This window comes from Babylonia areolata, chromosome 21 (assembly GCF_041734735.1).
Source record: "Babylonia areolata isolate BAREFJ2019XMU chromosome 21, ASM4173473v1, whole genome shotgun sequence".
In the NCBI taxonomy this organism is placed as follows: domain Eukaryota; kingdom Metazoa; phylum Mollusca; class Gastropoda; order Neogastropoda; family Buccinidae; genus Babylonia; species Babylonia areolata.
Window position 1 is genome coordinate 33,494,542 of NC_134896.1, and position 22,540 is coordinate 33,517,081.

Consider the following 22,540-nt stretch of genomic DNA (forward strand, 5'->3'; position numbering starts at 1 on the left):
TAAAGCAGCTAAAAGAGGAGCACAAGATTCAGAAAAAGTCTGTCTTTCTGTAAAAGAGGCATACGCTTTGTTAGAAAAATCAAATGGGGTCGATTTCATAACCGATGGAAGAAAAAGTTCTTAAAACATAAAGGGACATTATTCCCCGAGAATATTATTAAAGAAAAGATACCAAATCCATCAGCTTGCTATACAAGATTAATAACCTCTACTTTCTTCCATATAAAACTTGATGTGCTGAAGACAAAGTATTGTAAAAATATTACATGCATCTGTGGTAAGCAGTTCAGCTTGCATCATTGTTTGTTTCACTGTCAGCAGTTATGTACCTTCTTGCCCAAGTATTTCAAAGAGAATAACTATTCTGCAGATGATTTTTGGAAAGTTATTTCTGACAAGGTTCTTATGGTCAAACTTTCGTAGGCATTAGTTCATAGCCCTATTTCTACATTCCTTTAATGTACTTTTTAAAATCGGCTAATATCACTGATAGTGAAAAGACGCTAAACTAAAGAATGAACACACACACACACACACACACACACACACACACACACACTTGCATGGGCACACACGCACGCATGTGCGAGCGTGCTTACACACACACACACACATGCACACACACAAACACATTCACATGGTATGTGATTTTACAGCAAAAAGGAAAGCAAAAGACAAAGATGAAACTATGCTCTTCAGAATGACTTTACACCACAGTCCCTTCTTAAAATTCAACTGCTTTCTGCTTTTCTCTCCCCTCTTCCCTCTCTTCATTCCCTTTCCTACCCCCACCCCCACCTCTCCCTTCCCCTTCCCCAGTCCTCACCTTCCACTGCCTTCCTTGACCCCAGTGCCAATGACTCCCCTCTCCTGTGTAAGCATTGTTGACGCTTCATCAAATTATGCAAGCTTTTCCAATTTTTCAAATTAATTCAAACAGCTACAGAATAGCAGGTTGCAAGGATGCATCCAAAATATTCCACAGATCCAGTTTTTCCAGTTTTCCAGAGTCCTTAGATATGGTAGATGGTCATCGTTTTAGTGAAATTGTGTTTGAGTGTTTTCCCATTCGCAAAACCGGTTTGGTTGAGGTATATGGTGAGATAGCTTGCCGGAACAGTTTGTGCGTGTGTGGAAAAGAGAAGCAGTTTCTTGAGATAATTGATAGGCCATTCTTACAGTGTTTTTGAGTGTTGGCTGCCTGTTGACATCACAATGAAGGTGTCAATTAGCTTTGTTCCAGTGTTTGAGCAAGCAACATTGTTTCTGGATCTTCAGTGGCCACTTTACCTTCATATTGATTTCTGCTAAAAGCATTCACTGCTAAAGTGATGCAGTGTCCAGCCCAGATGGTCATGGATAAGACAGGAACAGACTGATACTTGGAGTAATGTAAGGAGAAATGAAGTTGGGCATTATTCTGCTACTTCTTTCATTGTTTTGGTGGAAATGTTCAGCATGCATTTAGCAAGCCAGGTATACATGATAGTATGCAGTGATGCAGTTCAAAAAAAAAAAAAAAAGTGTATATTTTCCTCCTTTTTTTTTCTTTTTTTTTGGGGGGGGGAGAAGGTGGGGGGGGGGGTTCAGATCAACAAAAACACATTTCATTTACCTTAATTCAACAAAGACACATCTCAGTTACCTTAATTAACCCCTGTTTTTTTTTCTCTTGTTTTGGTGGGAAAGTGGCCCAGTTTAGGCATATTATTTGCAAATTCAATTTCATGACATTGACTATTGTAATCATTTTTAAATTGTTGCCTTGAGAATGTGTAAGCATGCAGACCATTGCTGTATTTGTACATGTGTCTTTACTAACCACTTGGGGACAAAAGCAACCATGATAGGATAGGAGCAAAATATTGTGGCCGTGAAGAATTATATGCCTGTATTCCATATGCAAAGTAGTCACCAAACAAAATATTCATGACAAAAAAATGTTAATGTGTGAACAGCTGGAGCATGAGAAGATATATATATATATATATATATATATATATATATATATATATATATATATATATAGACACACACACACACACACACACAATATCAGCATTGTTTGAAAAGTAGCCTGACTGAAGTAGATTGCAGTGAAAAGCTGTATCAATGATAATGATAGTGTTGATGAATGAAATGAATACTAAATATATTCACAAACAAAACAGAGGGAGGATGAATGCAAATGTCAGGAAAGTCTTTGATAAAGATGTCCAAAATAACTAGACACACTGACCGACGGAGGCCTATGCCAGAATGTTCAGAATATTTTTGAGCCAGTGGTTGTATGTTCAGATGAAAGGATCAGGGGCCATCAAACAGGATTATCACATTACCTTGTGAAATATCTAGTATTTTGTAGCCTACTGGCTAAGTAATGGACTTGACAGAACTTGTACTGTATTTTTAATTATTTGTTGATGGGGACTTTGTGTACATGAAGAAAACACATTGATTGAATGTCTTTCTCTTGGGATAGTGATGTTTCAGTTAGTGCTCAAGAGTTACAGGTAATGATATGAACTGGATAGTTTCAATTTAAGATGATGATAGCTTGCTTTGAAGATAATTGCTAATTTTTTGTCATTTTAGGAAACTCTCTCTCTCTCTCTCTCTCTCTCTCTCTCTCTCTCACACACACACACACACACACACACACACACACACACACACACACACACACACACACACTTACTCACTCACTCACTCACTCACTCACCATCACTCACTCTCTTTTTGTTCTTATATACAGGGATAGGTAGCTTTTACAGTTTGCCATTGTGCTTTTGCTTTTTTCCTTTATTTTTAAAGAGAAATGCCACATTTTTCAGTTATTTACAGATAAAGGATGATGTAAAGCAGTTCCATAATTAATAGGAAAATGATTGTGTTGAATGTTTCATGGTTAATCATATTAAACTTTTTCTTCTTTTTCATAATTTAATGTTTGCATTAAATTATCTTGTTCTTTCAAACATATTTTTCATCCGACCAATTCACACATTAATTGTATTCTCATCACAAATGAATTCTCTTGTTTTTCATCCGACCAGTTCACACATTTGAGTGTATACTCATCACAAATACTTTATCAAATCTGATGCACATCATGAGGAGGCATGTATTTTCAGTATTAACAATGCACGACAACTTTTCTTCCTCAGCTTAACTACCGATCCTGAGAGTCTGGCATCAGCAAGCACCGCCCTGTGTCAGCGCCACAGCCGTCGCCGGCTCCTGCTGCACCGAGTATTACGCACTGCTCTGCCGCTTCAGCTTCTGCTGCTGCTGTTGCTGGGCGTCGCCTGTCTAGTGCCGGTCTGTGAGGAGGACGTCGACTGTCTGCTGGTCAACAACTTGCGTCGCTCCCTCTCTCCCTGGCTGCATTTCTGTGACGGGGCTCCGCCCACCTAGCACCACATCTCTCATGGAGTCTGTCTTTCTTGTGTCCTTTGACATATACTCCTTGTTCTCAGTTTCATTTGTGTTTTTTAAGGCATCATGTTTCATCTTTGTGGGGTTTTTTGTCTTATCTTTGTAGCTTGTCTCTTGCTGTGGAAGACAGTTTGGTGTTTTTTTAATGGCATTGAACTGCTCAAGTCTCACCTTGCCAGTTTGAAGAATCAAACGGATAAAGAGCTAAAGTGTTTCTCCAGACTTTCAGTGTCTTTGTTGTATAAGTTGTACAAGCAGACTGTTTAATAATTTTCTGTTATGTGTTAAATAAAATTCTTTAAAAACAGAGTTAAGATATATTCAGATAATTTTCCAAGCATCAAAATAAGTTGGTTTTTGTTTTGTTTTGTTTTATTCCAGGAAACTGATTTCTTCCTTTGTCAGAACATGTAAACACTGGTTAACAGCTTTTCTGTTCAATATGGGGTGGGTGGGGGGAGTGTTTATGATCACATCCAGCTAGTCAGTTGTGCCATGTTGTTGACATGTTGTTATCATCAATACTCATCTCCTTGGAGGTGTGGTGCTACGTTGGTTGATGTCTCATCTTTTCTCTCTCCTTTTTCTCTCTTTCCCAAGCTAAAATGTAGTTTACTACAGTTGATGGTGCTGCTGTTTTCCTGCACAGAAAAATCAAGTAAAATAATGCTGTTGGGCTTTGTTTTTTCCCATTTCTCTCTTTTCTTTTTGCTTCCCACATTCCTGTGTGGTGTTCCCTTTCTTTTCTGATGAAAGGTGCAGTTTTCTGATCTCCATGTGCACACTTTGTTGTTTCTTTCCCGGAGCCAACAGGAGAGAGGGGAGAGTGATGCAAGGCTTCACAGCCTCCAGTGTTGGTTGCTTGCTGTGGAGTGTGACAAGGCAGCTGATGGGACAGTGGTGTGACTGTGTGTTGTATCGGCCTGTGTAGATGGCCTCTTCCGTCACAAGTGTTGAAGGCCTCTACATTGCAGACATTGATATGTATATCTTACACAGATGGAAAGTAAAGTGCTGATGGATTGTTAAATGCAATTGCTTACAGATTTATTTGAAAATAAATGGATTTTCAAGAAACACATTGCAGCTGAGATTTTTATAAAAGAGAAGTATTACTAGTGATAAGATGCACATTTATTTGGTGCCAGTTGCAGCACAAAAGCTTTGTTTACAGAATGACTAATTTGACAGAAATAATTGACAACAGGTGAAAAAAGCCTGGTGCAGCAGCAGTAAGCAGAGGCATGTGGCGACAGTGGTGGTGGTGGTGGGACATTCTTCAGGAACCAAGAGTGTGTGACGTTTCCGCTACATTTCATTTTGTTTCATGTGCATGTTTGGTGGTAGTGGTGCCAGTAGCTGGAGTATGTGGCATAGCTGATGTAGAGAGTGACTTCAGATGTAAAGTGAGTGTGTCAGCGTGTGAAAGTGCAGTGTAGGTCTGTGGGTGTGTGCAGTTGACTACAGCATTGTACATTATCACAGAAATTGTCTTATCATCCTTTTTAATAAGCTAAAAAGACTTTGCAGAGCTGTTTGTATTTTTTTTTAACTTGATTTCTTTCATGTTCCAATATGCTGTATGTTGATACAATATCCTTCAATGTTTGGTGACTTTTTAGTTTGTAGCTATTTATTTCTGTTGTGATTTTTCCATTTTGTAATTTCAACAGCTCTGATTAGTCTACACTGTGACTGTGATATGGTTATGGACCACTTCTGGCAGCAAACCAGGTGAAAAACTCCACAGATGTTGACCAGTGAAGAAGTGAACACTTTTAGATTGTTGTAGCTAGATATGTGTGGAGAATGGTGGCAGTGTAGAGAATAGAGTGATGTATTTGGAGAGCTTCAGAACTAGGAAGCCATGGTGATGAGTGGCTGGGATGTGTACATCATGGAATACCAGAGTTGTCAGTCCTTGTGGCTGGAACGACATAATGGAACAGTATCTCATCCATGTCCAACTGTGGACATTGTGTTGTGGAATTCCATGCAGTATACATGTGTGTTCTTCGTTAAGTCTGTCTCGGCATATGGGTCCACCAGTAAGTCTTGGACCAGGTCAACATAGAATGCACAGCTGATCTTCATGTTGTTTTCATTGATATACACTATAACTATGTGTGTTGTGTGTGAGGCCAGGAATGCATAATATACACACAGCTTAAATAGATTCACTCGTGCTTCCATCTGTGATAGATTGTTTTTCTCAGAGTTTTAGACATGTACTCAATGTGTCATGGAAAGGGGCTGCACATTGCCCAGATATTATGCATATGGTAAGTGAGAGTGTTCTAGTGATCTGTGTTGTGTTGACATCAACTGCTGAGGTTGCTGAATGTACACAGGGAAGAGAGAGAGAAAACAACAGCAAGCACATCGCTGATCATCCTTTACATCTTTTGTAATTCAAATATATGATCTTTTTATGCATGTACCGCGTTTTCATCATGTGTATTTTGGATAACAGATACAAGCACTACAAAAGATGCTTTTCATTATAATCAAGCGTGTGACTTGGTATTGCTTGCATTAAAAGCTTTTGTATAGATAACAACTAAATGTGTATACGAAAAAATCAAAGATTTTGTTAACAAAGACAATTGTGTGTAAAACATTGACCCAGAACTTTTGTTTGGGTCTAAAACTGATCCAATAATTGTCATCTTGTGCTTGGTGTCATTTTTTTTCCTTTTGTATAACTTGTATATTTAGTTTGACATGCTATGACAAATAAATGTATATGATCTGAACCTCTGTGTGTGTATTCTGATGGGACAGATGGCCAAGAGTGGTGTATGAGGTGGATCATTATCATTCCTTTTGCTCACAGGAGGGAGGGGTTGAGGGATGCCAATGTAGGCAGAAATGAAATCAGGTTTCTATTAACAGCTACTTTGACACTATAAAGTATAATTATAGAATTGTGTATAAAGATCTACAATCCCTAGCTGTATCAAAAGGAGAATAGAGCTAAAACTATCTTCTCAATCTGTGTGTGTGTGTGTACTTGTATATATGTTTAAAAAAAGAAAAATCTGTACTTGCATGGATACATACATGCACATGTGCCCACAGACACAAATCTTGGTAACATGGTGTATGTTGTTTGCCACAAGTGTTGCTGTTGATCTCACAGTGTAAATCAGTTTCAGTTTCTCAAGGAGTCAATGCATTTGGATAAATCCATACACGCTACACCACATCTGCTTGACAGATGCCCGACAGCAGCAAATCCTACAAACTTGTCAGGCCTTGAGTGCATGCATATATATATTTGTGTACCTGTCAGAGTGGATTTCTTTTACAGAATTTTGCCAGAGGACAACACTTTTTGTTGCCTTTTTCAGTGCGCCAAGTGTGTGCTGCACATGGCACCTTGGTTTATCATCTCATCCAAATGACTAGATGCTCAGTTTGATTTTCTGGTCAAACTTGAGAGAAAGGGTGAGAGCTGAGCTGGATTCGAACCCAGACCTTCATGGACAGTGTATTGGCAGATAAACATCTTCAACATTCTGCTATCTTGCTTCTGAAACTGAAACTAAACAACAGTATGTCCTATGATATAGGATTCAGACTGTGCAATTCATCCCATGCTGACCCCAGTGAAGCAAGATGATGTGACAATGTCAGTTTCAAGGAGGTGTCAAAGAATGCAGACTGATCCATACATGCTACACTACATATGCTGAAAGAAAAAAGGAGCTCATACCTGATCTTCACATAAACTCAACACACTGATCAGGCCTTGAGAGCCTACCTGAGGTTTGTGTAAGACATTGACATTGGTTTTGGGGGAAAAAAAGTAATTACAGTAAGATGTAGTGAAGTGAGGATACATTATTAATATAAAATATAGAGGGAAGACTATAGAATAAAAACAAGAAGAAAAGTGGGCCATGCTAAGGAAACCCACATGCACCCACACACATGTGCACACTAGCTGACGTGCAAATGCACACATACACATGAAGACACACTTGAACACACACACACACACCACAAGCAACAAGAAGATGTGACAATACTTACACAATTTGCATTCTTTCAATATCCTAAGTGCACAGTCACCAAATACAACTTTTCATCAAAAAGAAGGGGTTTTTGTTTGTTTGTTGTTGTTTTTTGTTGTTGTTGTTGGGTGTTTTGTTTTTTTAATCTGCATCACCAGCCTGTCCAACATGAATTATGAAGGAGGCGTCCACAGAAGAATGTTTATTGATCTGGTTTTGAATTGGCCATGGTCATGTGTGCAGTGTACAATTGTTTCATCATTTCACAGTAATAACAGATGGCTTCATCTATAAATATAAAAGTTGAAACAACAGAAAGAAAAAGTAAAGATGATGAAATATTACATTCAAACACAATTGATACTGGCCATAATATCAAGAGATACATGCAGCAGATTGCTACCTGTTGTGGCTAATCAGTCAGGTACATACTTCATATAAAATGTTTTGATGACCCTACGGTGAGAAGAGAGATTTAAGAAAAACAAATGAAAATAAATTATTCAAATAATTAAAGTGATTTCCTGCATGGTCAGTTCCAGAAATTTTCAGCAGTTATCCGCTGTGTCTCGGGATCTGTTCACGTTGTTGAAACTAAGGGATGACAGTCAAAAGATGCTGTGAACAGAAAATAACAACTAAACAAATATACAGTCCAATAAATGAGGGACAAGACGGGGTTTTTCCCCAAACGTGCTCACGCAGCTTTTCCAAAGCAGATGATGGCCATTTCTTCTTCAGGATACGCTTCAGGTTTAGGATCGTATACAGTCACGGCTTTGTTGTGCTCACCCGCCACGAACATGATAGCAATGTACAGACTCATAAAGCAGTGTCGGAAGCATAGGGACTTCTTTGAAAAGTGTTGTAGCCGTTATATGTCGCTAAACGTATTTGACTGTAAACGCTTCAGTGGGTGTGATGTTTATCGTCGGGACAGGGAAGATTCCTATGGTGGTGTCCTCGTGGCCACGAAGAAGACCCTCATCACACACCAGTTCCCATCAGACCCCAATGCGGAAACAGTCCTGGTCTCTGTTCAGACCCAGAACAAAAACTAAAAACTTATTGGATCACTGTATCGAATCCCTTCAGCCACTTCTGAAGAGTACACCACTGCCATTACCAGGGTCATTGAGCAAGCATGCCGTTCCCAGCACAGTGTTGTCTGGCTTAGAGGGGACTTTAACCTGCCGGACATTGACTGGAAGACCAGCAACATTATAAGCCACCAATACCCCAAGACCATGAACCAGGCATACATCAACAAGCTTCAGGACACCGGCCTACTGCAAATAAACCACACCCGACTAGAGGTGAGAACATCCTTGATCTGTTCATCACCTTCAATCTTCAAATTGGAAGGTCAGCCGTCATTACTGACTATTAATGACCTGTGTGCGCAGAGGCGTAAATACCTAGCTAAAACCTAAGTAGACCTATCTTTTCCTCCGGAGGGGGTGACAATGAGAAAGAGCATGTATACATACTCTCTCCCACCGTCACTCGCAGCGTCCCTCCGGGGGGGGGGGGGGGGGGGAGAGAAAAAAAAAAAGGGGGGGGGGGGGACTAAACTGTGATCTTGTTCAGCTCTTGAAAGCTGCCAAGGAGGGAGCCTCTGCTGCTGTTGCAGGCAGGGAGTTCCAGACGGGGATGGTTGATGGGAAAAAAACTGTATTTATAAGGGTCAGAGGAGGAGCTAAGATGGACAAATTTGTGTCGATGATTTGATCTTGTTCTGCCGGATCCTTTCTTGAGAAATTTGTCTGGAGGGATGTCTACAATGCCGTTGACCATTTTATACATCAGGGTCAGCCTTTGTCTGTTCCGCCGTGATTCGAGGGATTCCCATCCTAGTTCTTGCAGCATGTGTGTTACGCTGCTGGTCCGCCGGTAGTCACTGTGTACATAACGTGCCGCACTAACAGACCAAGCCTTGTGTCACGATGCACCACCTTTCCAGGACTCAGTGACCATGACATCCTTCTCTGTGACAGCACTATCCAACCAACTAGGACAAAGCCTGTTCCTCGCACTGTCCACGTTTGGGCCAAGGCAGACAAGCAGGAAATGAAGCAGGATATCATTGCCCTCACTGAGCAGCTGCTCTGCACTGGCCCAGAGAAAATTACAGTCCAGGAAATGTGGGACAAAATCCATTCTGCCCTCACCAAGACCCTAAACGATCACGTCCCAAAGAAGACTTGCACCACCAAAGTACACCAACCCTGGTTCAATGACACTATCAAGAGACTTTCAACAAGGAAAAAATTAATCAGCATGAAAGAAAGCGAAGACCACACAAAAAGACCGTAACTGGCAGAGATTTGAACACCTGCAGCTCGAGACAAGGAGGGCCTTCTTCACAGCGTACTCTACATATATTTCGGCCCTTACCACAGAAGAAGACGACGCAAGATGTTTGTGGCAGTATGTGAAGAGTAAAAGATGCGACACAATTGGAGTATGTGGCCCCACTGAAGAAAGCGGGCGTAACATACAGCGACCCCTCAGCGAAGGCCAACATTTTTTACGAGCAGTTCTTGTCCATCTTCACTGAAAAGGATCTGAGAGAGATCCCGGAACTGGGCGAGAGCCTCTACCCAGACATGCCTAACATCATCATCTCTGAAGAGGGCGTGCTGAAGTTACTGAGGATCCTAAACCCTCGAAAGGCAGCTGGTCCAGACAACATTCCCTGTCGTCTCCTGGTTACAGTAGCTCAGGAACTGGCCCCTACACTTGCCCACCTCTTCAGACTATCCCTTGCTACTGGAAAAATACCTGAAGTCTGGCGACATGCTACAGTCCATCTAGAATACAAGAAAGGAGATCAGAGCTCCCCAGCAAACTACAGTCCCATCTCCTTGACACCCGTCTGTGGCAAACTGATAGAACACATTATTCGAAGTGCCATCACATCACACCTTGACAAGCACAAGATCATTGCCGATGCCCAGCATGGATTTCGCAAAAGAAGATCCTGCGAATCACAACTGATCCTCACAGTGGATGACCTGGCAGCAGCGCTTGACGAGGGAGGACAAACGGGTACCATCTTGCTGGACTTCTCAAAGGCTTTTGACAAGGTGCCTCACCGCCGCCCCCTTCTCAAACTGTCACTACGGAATCCGTGGACAAACACTTCGCTGGATTGAAGAGTTCCTCACCAACAGAACCCAGCAAGTGAACGTTGAAGGACAGATCTCCACCATCGGCCAAATGACCTCTGGGGTTCCTCAGGGATCTGTCCTTGGCCCGACTCTGTTTGTCGTCAATGACATCAACAAAAACATCAGATCCTCGGTCCGTCTGTTTGCCGATGACACCATCCTATACCGGCAGATCAGGTCCCAAGCAGATACCAACGCCCTCCAAGAAGATCTGAACGAACTTGAGCGCTGGAAGAAGACCTGGCAAATGTCCTTCAATGCCAGCAAATGTCAGGTCTTTTCAGTGACAAGGAAGAAAAAGCCCTTCCCTACCACCTACTTTCTGCGTAATGAGGGACTCCAAAAGGTGAAGAAAGCCAAATACCTGGGCATAGATTTGTCTAAAGACCTTCACTGGGGAGCCGGCACACATCCAGGCCACAACAGCAAAGGCAGACAAGACCAGTGCCTTCATGTATAGGAACCCGAGAGGATGCCCCTACACCACCCAGACAATATGCTACAAGGGGCTTGTGACGGAGGCCCATCCTAGTATATGCTGCGCCAGTCTGGGACCCCCCACAACAGTATCTTACAACTAACCTGGAGATGGTACAACGCTCCGCCCCACTACCAGTGCAATCGAGCTTATCACCAGGCTGGAACTCAACACCCTCAAACTGCACCGCACTGCAACCAAGGCCACCATATGTACAAGATCATGGGTGGTTTGGGAATAAAGGTACTTTACTGCGGACAAATAGAACTGAGGCTTCCTAGAGAAACTACAGGTACCCTTCTCCCGCACTGACCCCGGCCCACAGGCACTCCTTCTTCCCTTCAGCTGTCCACCTGTGGAACCAGATTCCAGACCATGTAATCTCAGCCATTTCCCCTCAGTCATTCAAGACCAGGACTGAGGCCTGGCTGTGAGCGGCCTCAGACTTAGTATAATTACAGACAGCGTTTTTTTTTTGTTGTTTGTTTGTTTGTTTTGTTGTTGTTGGGTTTTTTTCAGTTTTTTTGTTTGTTTTTGACTGATTCTGTCAGGGTGTGGGGCCCGGGTTCCCCTGGCTGAACAACTGGCCCGGGGGCTTAACGGTCGTACACGGCACAGACATCAGTCATCATGTGTCTAGAGCCGAGCGCACCCCCCTGTCATAGTGTCACGTGGATTGTTGACCTGTATAGGGATTGCCTCAGGGTTATAGACAAGACAACGTAATGTATCAGGAATTCAGAGATGTTCAGCTCAGGAATTTAGGATGCTAAAGTGACACAGTAAAACGGTCCCACTTTAGAATCCTGAATTCAGCTCCAGGAATTTAGCGTGCTAAACGCTTCAGTCACTGAGATGCCGATTCGTTTGTAACCGTATTGTTTATCGTCTATCGTTCCAAATCTGTTAAATAAAATCAGCCTGCGCTGGTGTCTGCATACATGAGCCCCACACACATTGTTGGAGCCCACATTGTTACTCCTGTACCATGCACGTATAAAAGTCGCATTCGCATGGATTGTCCACAAATTTCACTGCTGTGCTGCTTTGTCACTCTGTTTTTGTGTTGTGTGTTTAAAGATTCTCTTTTCGAAGTAGCTGGGCGTCAATCCTCGATCGATAAGAAGTTTGGTGCTTCGCGGAGATCCCGACGAGAATCGAGGATCGATACCTGGTGTCGGCCCTCTCCTTTCGCTTTTGCGTCGACGTTATTTTGTGGCAAGGGAGGTCATCATTCACACCGAGCTGTTAGCATTATTTCCCTCTACACTTTGGAAAATGGCTGCGGTTGATACTGCCGACTCACAACTTCAAGAAAAGAAGCTAGCTATTACAGAGCGGCTTCAAAAACGAGAGGAAGCTCGGCTCATTGAGCTTCAGAAAAAGAAAGAGCATGAAGGAGACACAGTTAGTCGCCAGGAGAATGTAACAATATTTCTAGAAAACCTGAATGACCAACGAGTGTTTCTGGAACACGGTGTTGCTCAGAGCAACAATGTGACGAAAACTCAGTTGGTTGATCACTTTGATGATCTGTCATCCACTCTTCATACTCTGCAGAGGTATGTGTCTGAATGCACCGCGTTCCTTCCATCATATGAAGTTCGCCAAGCACAAGAAACTATATCAAATCTCCAAAGTATGATCCAAGAAAAACGAGATGAGCTGTTGCCGAAGAAAAAGTTTGCATTCAGTAAGGCAAAGAAGACCAATGAAAAGAAAGTGCTGCCCAGCAAACAAGAGAACACCACCAAAATAGATGAAGCATCTGCTGTTGTTGAGTTAGCTGCCTGCAAATTTGTCAACCAGTCTGGTGTAAGTCTCAGCATGGATTCCTCTGAAATCAACCAGAATGATGTCGCTCTGGTTGGTCTGACAGACTGCACAGTAAAATTGTTCGGTTCACCTTCAGCCGTGCACATTTTCAAACTGAAGAACTGTAAGATTTTTGCAGGTCCAGTGTCAGGTTCCATCTTCATCAGGGACTGTACCAACTGTGTGTTTGTATTACCCTGTCAGCAGTTACGCATTCACAACACCTTTGACACTGATTTCTATATTCATGTCACCAGTAAGGCGATCATCGAGGACTGTGCCCGAGTGCAGTTTGCACCATACAACTGGACATACACCAACCTGGACTCTGACTACCAGCTGTCAGGACTGGACAGGGGTCGTAACAACTGGGACAAGGTGGATGATTTCAATTTCCTGGCTGCTGATGTTGCCTCTCCCAACTGGTCTGTTCTGCCAGAGGGCAAGAGAACTGTCACGTGGAACTAGTGGGAAAAGAAGTCAACAATATTGTGTTAGTGCTACAGAAGGTTTTATATTAAAAAAAAAGAAAGTTACTTTGGACATGCCCCATGAAAAGTGTTATTTCAAACTTTACCAGAATAGATGTGCTCGCCATTTTGTTCAGTGTTGCAGTCATTGCAGGAAGGGATTTGAGGAGACAACAGACACTGGAAGTATCATTGCTTTTGCTATCTGTTGGAATACCACAATGAATAACAACCATGTCCACTGTTCAACAGTTTCAAAAACCAGAATTCCTTTCTAACTGAAGTCATTATTTTGAAAAATTGATTGATCTATGCTATAGATCGGTACATCATATGATAGATACACACTTCTGCATCTGAGCTTTTGATAATGTTTGTGTTTGTATGTGTATTTCTTTTTATCACAACAGATTTCTCTGTGTGAAATTCGGACTGTTCTCTCCTGGGAGAGCATGTCGTTACACTACAGTGCCACCCTTTTTTTTTTCGTGTATTTTTTCCTGCATGCAGTTTTGTTTGTTTTTCCTATCGAAGTGGATTTTTCTACAGAATTTTGCCAGGAACAACCATTTTGTTGCTGTGGGTTCTTTTACGTGCGCTAAGTGCATGCTGCACATGGGAACTTGGTTTATCGTCTCAACCGAATGACTAGCATCCAGACCACCAGTCAAGGTCCAGTGGAGGGGGAGAAAATATCGGTGGCTGAGCCGTGATTTGAACCAGCGTGCTCAGATTCTCTCACTTCCTAGGCAGACACATTACGTCTAGGCCATCACTCCACGTAGTTTGATTTTTAAAATACTGCTGTTGTCCTTACAAAAAGTGAATGAAACTTGAAAGGATACAGAATCTTATGAAACAGATGGACTTTAAATGTTTATAATCAAGATAAGTAGTGCATACTATCAGCCACCACCATTGAAATATGTAATGGGTTTTGATGATCTAAAAACTGGTCATTTTTATGTCTTCCTGTTTGGTCAAGCTGCTTGGAAATTTATGGTTCTTTTTAATGATATATAATACATATATAGACCTTTCAGTTTCATTGAACATGTCATGACATGAATGATAGCACTAATCATTAAAATTTTTAATTAGAAATGATAAGTAGTTCTGATTCATGAACAAAAGAATTATTGCAAAATCCATGATAAAGGTAGCATGCTTTGGACGTATATTGTCATTCGGTTTGTTCTCTGTGTGTACATCACATGCATCATTGCATACACAAGTGTGTGAACACATTTTCATGTAAAAGCTAAAATGTGTGTGGTGGCATTGCTGGTATTGTGCCTGCTTAGGTTTGACCTCAGACTTTTCTACTGGAATTTCCTGGGTATGAGGACAGCTGGTTACTTCAAATCAAATCAAATCAAAAACACTTTATTAATCCACATGGAAATTAAGTTGTGCAATCACAGGCTCATTGTAAACACTGGCATAAAATCATGCGCAACATAAGAAGAGATTAAAACTAGTCAAATAAGAATTCCCAATAGCTGACGATATACTAACCCCCCCACACACATACTCATGTTAAGACAATAGGGTATTGCACAACAATATTAACAAATGAAAACATCCAACAAAAAAAGGGTATAGATTACTAAAAATGACATGCGCGCACGCACGCACACACACACACACACACATGCACACACACACACACACCCATGCACACACACACATACACATACACACACACGCACACACACGTTAAGACCATAAGGTATTGTACAACAATACATAAATAAAAACATCAAGGGAATAAATCGTATATATAAGTAAAATGCACACACACACACACACACACACACTCACCCACACTCATTAACACACACACACACACACACACACACACTTGCCATGAGTTTACAGTTCTTTCATCATAATTAACACTTAGCAATCTGCACATGTGTGTATGATATTTATAAAGTGGAACTCAATTTTCCATCTTGTTATAATGTTAACTTTTACAGTGGAATGGCGCCCATAGAATCCTCTCTGGAGTTGGTGAGACTGAAGAAGGGCAAGTGGAATCACTTCCTAAATTCCTAATCTAGTTATCATAACTGAAAAATTTAGTCACTAGCTACAGTTAAGCTTCCAATGAATCTCAGTGCCTGCCTGCTAGTACACTTTAAGAATATGTAAATTTAATTGGAGAAAAAGTTATAAATCACTTTCTTGGGTTTTCATGTTAGGTTATTACCAGTTAAATAGAATACTCTGTCTGCAGCATCACTTCTTTTAAGATCCCAAATCCATAAAGTGATCCATGTTCCATTGAGTAAATCTTGCTCTTCACTGCCTCCAGGATTTTTGCATCCTCCTTCATCCTTAAGGTGTTAGCTGGCTGTTCTTGGTGGAGTTAAGGATGGTGTTTAGTTTAGTGTGTTAATGATTTTTTAATCGTTTGATTTGTATGTGTGTATGCATTTGTGTGTGTGTGTGTGATATTTGTGTGCCAATGTAATTTAATGGATGAGTAGTCCTGTGTTGACAGTCAAACTTATTATCAGTATCTGAGTATGCCTGAGACTGGGAATAGACCCTAAAATCATTAAAATTTGAGGGTCTTATCATTCCCTTCCCTCTCGTCTCACTCATTTCTGTCCTTGTTTAGTGTCGAAAGTTGCCAGGTAACTTTAATAACATTTGAATTGCTTGTATACTAGGACATTTCCTCAGTTTGGTTGTTTAAAGTTAAGGATAAGATTTATCACGAGAACTGATTAGTGAAGACTCTGTAGAGGCATCTGTTGCCTTTCTCTTTTTTTTTCTTTATTTTGTTTAATGATTTATAATGTGTGAAATTCACAGAATGCCATTGTCACCAGTGCTTTCTCATTTTGCATGGTCCAAAGTGTCAGGTGACCAAAAATGGAACAAGACCTTTTTGAAATATTAGCATAATTTGATTATCAACTGGATTTTGTCAAGTTTGTGTAAAGAGACAGAGAGGATGTATACATGTGTGTGTGTGTGTGTAGGGGGGAAGGGGGGGATGTGGGGTGGGGGGGAGGCAGTTAATGTCATACAGTAACAAACACATGTATGCCTGCATGCAATAACACACAAACACACACACATGAACACACACACACACACACTATTCCAGATTTTAATTTATTGTGGGGGGTGGGGGGGGGAGGAAAATATGTCCTTAAGAATAAGATTTGAATCAGTCATGCTGAATCTTTTTGGGTGTTTGTTTCGTATTTGTTTGTGGCAGTGTTTTTTTAAATAATGCACACCAGCAGAATGTTTATTATTTGCAGACATTGTAATCAGATCATGTTTTGGTTCGCCTTGCAAATTAAAATCTTTCCTCAATTTTTCATTTTTTGTTTCATACATTATAAGAGTGGACCTGAGACAAGACCCATTATTTTTGCATGCATGTGTGTGAGGGGTAGGGAGAGAGAGAGCATACACATGCATGTGAACACCTGTACATTGTGTATGAAATTTGAAAATTACAAGTAAATAGGGGAGAGAAGAGAGAGATAGTACATGCATATGAATAATCAGATGTGATTTAATTGTTAAAAAAAATCCATGTTTATTAAGTTATTGAGTCATTATTAAGTATTCGTGTTGTTGTTTTTCTTTAGTTTTTTGTACGCTTGTGTAAATTTGTCTAAACTCAAGACCTCTTTGCGCACACACTGTTCACCCCGTGTGCAGAGATGTGTTGATCTGTCTGTGATTTCTCTCAAACAGCTTGACCTAAAAGTAGTAAAATTATCCGTTTTCCTACTATCCTATATAAATATAATACATTTAATACATTTTAGGGATAGCAAATCAAGTTTTTTTATGTGCACAAAGACGCCCTTGAAAGTCTTGTTGTTTGTACTTTCTCTGTTCCACTTGATTTTATCTTTTGGATGTGGACAGCAATTTATTATGTTATTATGTCATTCTAAGTGTGGTCTAATGCTTTGCATAATTTTTTAAGATTTTTAATTCTTTGTCCAGATGATCACAAATTCTTTTTATTCTTTTTATGCTAAAATCTTATTATTTAAAAATTATTAACTTATGATTTCTTGAGTGCATTCGATCAGTGATTGTGCAGCCAAGTGTGACATAATATTTCTCTTTTTATTATCAAAATTCATTTTCATAGTTTCTCTATTCTGCTATCACCTTTGCATTCTTCAATGTTCTATTTTTTTTAATTGGAGCCCTTTTCTATAGTGGACAGGCTATGATATGCTTTCTAATAGTCATTAGTTGTCAGCACATTTGATAAAAATAAATAATAATAATTATAAAAAGTTTCAGAGTATCCATGTCTCATACAACCATTTCCCCATTTTCTTTCCGAGAGTTTTTAAATATAACTTTTTTTTTGGGGGGGGGGGGGGGGTACTTTTTTTTTTTGATAGAAAGTGTCCAAACATGGATTTGCATGTTCTCCGATGTTATCTTTCTTTCTCCTCTGAGTATTCTTGTGTTTTCGACCTTTTCTTCATTTTCTTTTCTTTTCCAGAGCTCTTATGGTAGAAAGTGTTTAAACCTTGATTGTGTTCTCCGAAGTTCAAAAATCTGATTCAGAGTGTTATTTTAGGGTGTAATCTTCTGGATCTGTAATACTAGGCTTTGGGTCATCAGTTTTAATCAAGAGGTTGGATTTCTTTCTAGATAGACTATTGGAATATTGTATTACTCTGTGTGTCACAACAGATTTCTTTGTGTGAACTTTGGCCCCAAGTAGAGCATGTCACAACAGTGAGAGCAGCACCCATTAAAAAAAAAAGTGTTTTGCCTTCAAGTGTATAATATTTGTTTTCCTATCAGAGTGTATTTTTTGTAGAAATTTGTCAGGGACAAGTCTTTTGTTGCCATGGGTCATTTTAAGTCTGCTAAGCGCAAGCAACACATGGGATCTTTGTTACTTGTCCCATCCGAATGACTAGTGTCCAGACCACCTCTCAAGGTATAGGGAAAGGGGGAAAAATACTGGGGAATGTGGAATTTGAAGCAGTGCACTCGGATTCTCTCACTTCCTACATGGACGCTTTACCACTGGGCCAACACTCCAAATTTATTTAAAACCGAACAAAATATGTGCCTCATATCATGAGAACCATTTAACTGGCTTCAGTAACTGAGTAAAGCTTGACCATGTACAAATGCACCTGAAAAACAGATTGTTATGAAAACAGCATGTTTTGATAAACAAGCATTTTCATTTCTTTATGTGGAAAGGGAATTGTTGATTTTTTCCTTTTCTTAATTTAAACTGATGTTGAGTGCTGCTTGCACTGATAGAAGTGTACTGATCTTTTGGAAATGATTGACCTTTATCCTGATTAAAGGTGACAGAAGCCACCGATTTTGAAGACTATGCCCAGTGCTTGCTTTCAGAACAGATCGCTTTCTCAGAACAGCAAGTCAAAGCACCCAAGTTCGGCTTTGTCATATTGTGCATGTGCATGACAGACTGTTAAAGAAAGGATGACATTGGTTTATCTGTCAGTGTACAGAAAGGGAGTATGAACGGATTTGAAAAAAAAAAGTGGGGAAGGAAGAGTTGAAGCAATGATTGGGGTGGGGTGGGGTGGGGTGGAGGGGATATGGTTTGATCACCTGTACTTGTAAATTTAAAGTAATGGCATCGGTATGGAAACAGTTTGGAATTTGTATTTTTAGAAGCTGGTGGTATTTTAATTATATCACTAAATAGAGTATCTATAGAAATGTAAGTGTGTGTCCCCCTCCCTCCCCCCCCCCCCCCCCCCCTTATGTCCTTTCTCTACAGGGACCTATTTCAATGGCTTTAGTTTCAGTACATCTACACATGCCGGAAGTTCTGTGCTAAAAATTAGCTCTTATTCCATAGCTCTGTTTGTTTCCTTTCTGTCACAGGATTGACACTTTATTTCTCATTGAGTTATACTGCTGTTTTCTGGTGTAGTTAATGGGACTGTGCTGTATTTTGTTGGGGCCCAGAAAATGTGAATTGCTATTTGCTTTTATTTTATAATGTGTGTTTTGTTAGTTCGCTTTTTTTTTCTAATGTATTGTACACTTGTCTTTTTCTAGTCTTTCTAGGATGTGGGGTGGGGTAGATTTTGTTTTTGTTTTTTGTTTAATGGGCGGTTTCAGAGTTTATGGTTTTATTTTGTAATTTATTGCATTGTGTGTGTTTGCAACCTCGCAGCTGTGGGTGTTAATGTGACAGTATTGCTCAAGTTTCCTCACCAACACTGCTGCCTAGAGGTTTCTTCATTTCTCTGGCCCTGCTGACAAGCAGATACATGTATTATTTATAAACTGAAGCACAGAGCATCGCTTTGTTCCAAACCTAAACAGTTCTCCAAGACATTATTATCGTCGTCATAAAAAATGTCAAGATTCTGTGGCCTTTTGTTCTGTGCTGTCAGTGTCAGCTGTTTTTATTTCCCTTCCATGTTTGTGGTGGGTTCCTGTTGATGTGTCTGGAGATTCCTGGGGACTGTTGTTGGAGCAGCATGGTGCACTCAGGTGGCTCCACAATTCAGCAAATATTGTTGTCAGTTACAGAGCTTAGGTGGTGTCCTGCATATTATACTTTCTGTTGAATCAGAACAGGCCCTACTGAAGCAACCCAGCCGCAGTGCAGGGTCCACCGATATGTGACCTAATAGCAACAAACATGGTTACTCCTAAGTGAGCTGCTGGCATTGGGCTGGGCAGATAGGTTGAGAATGACGTGGGGTATCAGGGATGAGCAGCATGGGGTTATTACCATGAAAATTGTGCAAAGAATGGGGCAGCAAAATCTTTTCATTTTTTTTAAAGAAAGAAAGATGTCTTGCTTAGTTGTTTTTTTTCCTTGTTCTTAAAGCAGTGTTGTTCTAGGAATATTCTTTGATACACGTTTTCCAGAACACACAATCGTGCAAAAATACTATGCTTTATATAATTTCATATATATATATATAATTATCAAAAAAGAACCTGAAAGGAAATAAGGACTGAGGGAACAGGGCTGTCATAAATCAAAAGATATAATTCGTGTAAATTAATACTATTGTGACAGGACCTGCCATTGTTGTACTTAGCTGCAGGTATGAGCTTGCAACAAAGAAAATCTCTCTATATATAACTGACCCAAAAAAGGCTCTTTTGATATTTGTTTTCAAAATGTGTGCACTTTAAAAAAAACAACAACTGATGATTTTTATTTATTTATTTATTTTTTAAGTAACACAGTTGTCAGATAAGTTTAGAGTTTCATAAGGGTGTATGTGGATTCTTGCTGGAGTTAGGCCTATTATATACTTGCGTGTATGTTTTTATAACAGAGAAGGAAAAAATCCAAAAATGTTTTGTCAGATTCAGCTTATCTATGCTAGATATATTCTCTTGTTCCTCAGACTGGCATCCAAAGAATAATGAACTGATGATTTTGGGTTGTTAGTGGGTTTTTTGGGGGGCAAGTTGTTTTTTGCCTCATCATTTGCATTTGCACCATATCAGTGGCATACTGCTCATCTTTTATCCTCAATACACGGCCACACCTGGTCAGCGGCAGTCCTAATGCCAACAGACCACAGAGAGCTGAGCCCCCTGTTTACAACAGTAGTTGCTTTGTCATGACAGGACAAGACTGGTGTGGAAACCACCAGCAACCATGTTGCTCCAATGACAGTCCCCATGAATCTGCTGACACCGAAACACTCTGACAGGAAGTAAGCGCACTGATGTCAGCATGAGAGCATGGCCTGAAAAGGTCACAGAATGTGGGACTCCCTTTTCCGTGTTTGATGATGAATGACGACGATGCTGTTGTGGTGGTCATTCAGGTTTGGGAGCACTTGACAAAGCTGTACTCTTCTCTTCTTTATGTGTCCCAGCGTTTATCAGGCTCAAGAGATACAGACAGCTGCAGTGTTGGTCAGGAAACTTGAGTAACACACTTATGCTCATGGTAAAATTAAACCCTGGGTAAGATCCTACCACAAACACAAAATATTTGCCTGCGATGGTATTTTTACCTTGAAATGGTGACCTACGACATGCCAGTCTGTGTCGCTAACCACTTCACCGCATTAGCTGGTCAGCTGGTCCCCCACCCCATCATAAAATGCTGGAAACATTGAGACATGCCTGACAGTACTTTTATTGAAGTGAAATAATTACCCACCACTGATAGGCCCTTGGTAGTCAAGTGGACTTTAAGCAACAAAATACTTCAGTGTGGGGAAACAAGAGTATGTTACATCATGTCCAGTGCTGCTGTTACTTTAAATGCAGATGCCACGACAAAAATTATATATTTTTTAATGAGGGAAGTGGAATAAGCATGCATACTACTTTACATCCAGGCCTCAATGCAAAAAGAAAAAGATAAAATCAAAAACATTATGGATTATAAAAAAAAAGAAAAAAAGTTTGAAATATGAGAAACAATGGTGTTGCATATAATGCTCAATAAAGCAATGACAGGCACTCCACTCTACATGGAAGCATACTCGGACACCAATTTTTTTAGTCTTTTAATTCAGCACCATTCATCGTAATTGTATATTATGTAAGCATTATCAGTACAAAACTATCACAGCAGAAAACAGTACAATAAAAAATATTTTAAAAATCAAGAAAAAAGTGAAACAGTAAATGTAAACAAACTGCACAAACCGCAGTTAAAAGGTTTCAAAGGCAATCATGCAAAATATTCTTTTTTTTTTAACCAAAAACATGCACAAATCGGGGGAAAAAAAAAAAAAAAAAAAATGCAAATGGCTAGGGGTTTTTTGTTGTTTTTTTTGTGACACAGAATATAAATGGATTCATCATTCCATACATATGTTTGAAATTAGATTGATAAAGGTCCTGTGTGTAGCATGCACTTAGCACACACATACAAGATCCCACGGCAACAAAAAGAGTTGTCTTCAGCAATATTTCATAGTAAATCCACTCTAATATATGTGTGTGTATGTGTGACTGAAGCCTGGCTGAATAACGCAAGAAACAACAATAAGCACCCGAAGGTATCTCTCAGCTGGCTCTACCCAGATAGGCAGCCAGTTGTTCAAATGACTCGTGTTTGTAAAGCACTCAAGAGCTTGGTCTCTGACCAACGGTAGGCATTGTATGAAAGTATCCATATCAATCCAATTGAAGGATAGAAATAAAGAAAAT

The 22,540-nt window shown here is 40.2% G+C and overlaps 1 protein-coding gene across 1 annotated transcript in view; it reads left to right on the forward strand.

The window, feature by feature from the left end:
* The first annotated feature begins 12,384 nt into the window (after positions 1–12,384).
* LOC143296227 (tubulin-specific chaperone C-like) overlaps positions 12,385–22,540 on the forward strand; it is a 282,909-nt gene continuing 272,753 nt past the window's right edge. Inside the window, exon 1 of the mRNA XM_076608053.1 lies at positions 12,385–15,111. Coding sequence (XP_076464168.1) covers positions 12,387–13,391 — 1,005 coding nt within the window. The 5' untranslated portion in view covers positions 12,385–12,386 and the 3' untranslated portion in view covers positions 13,392–15,111. The remainder of the gene's footprint in view (positions 15,112–22,540) is intronic.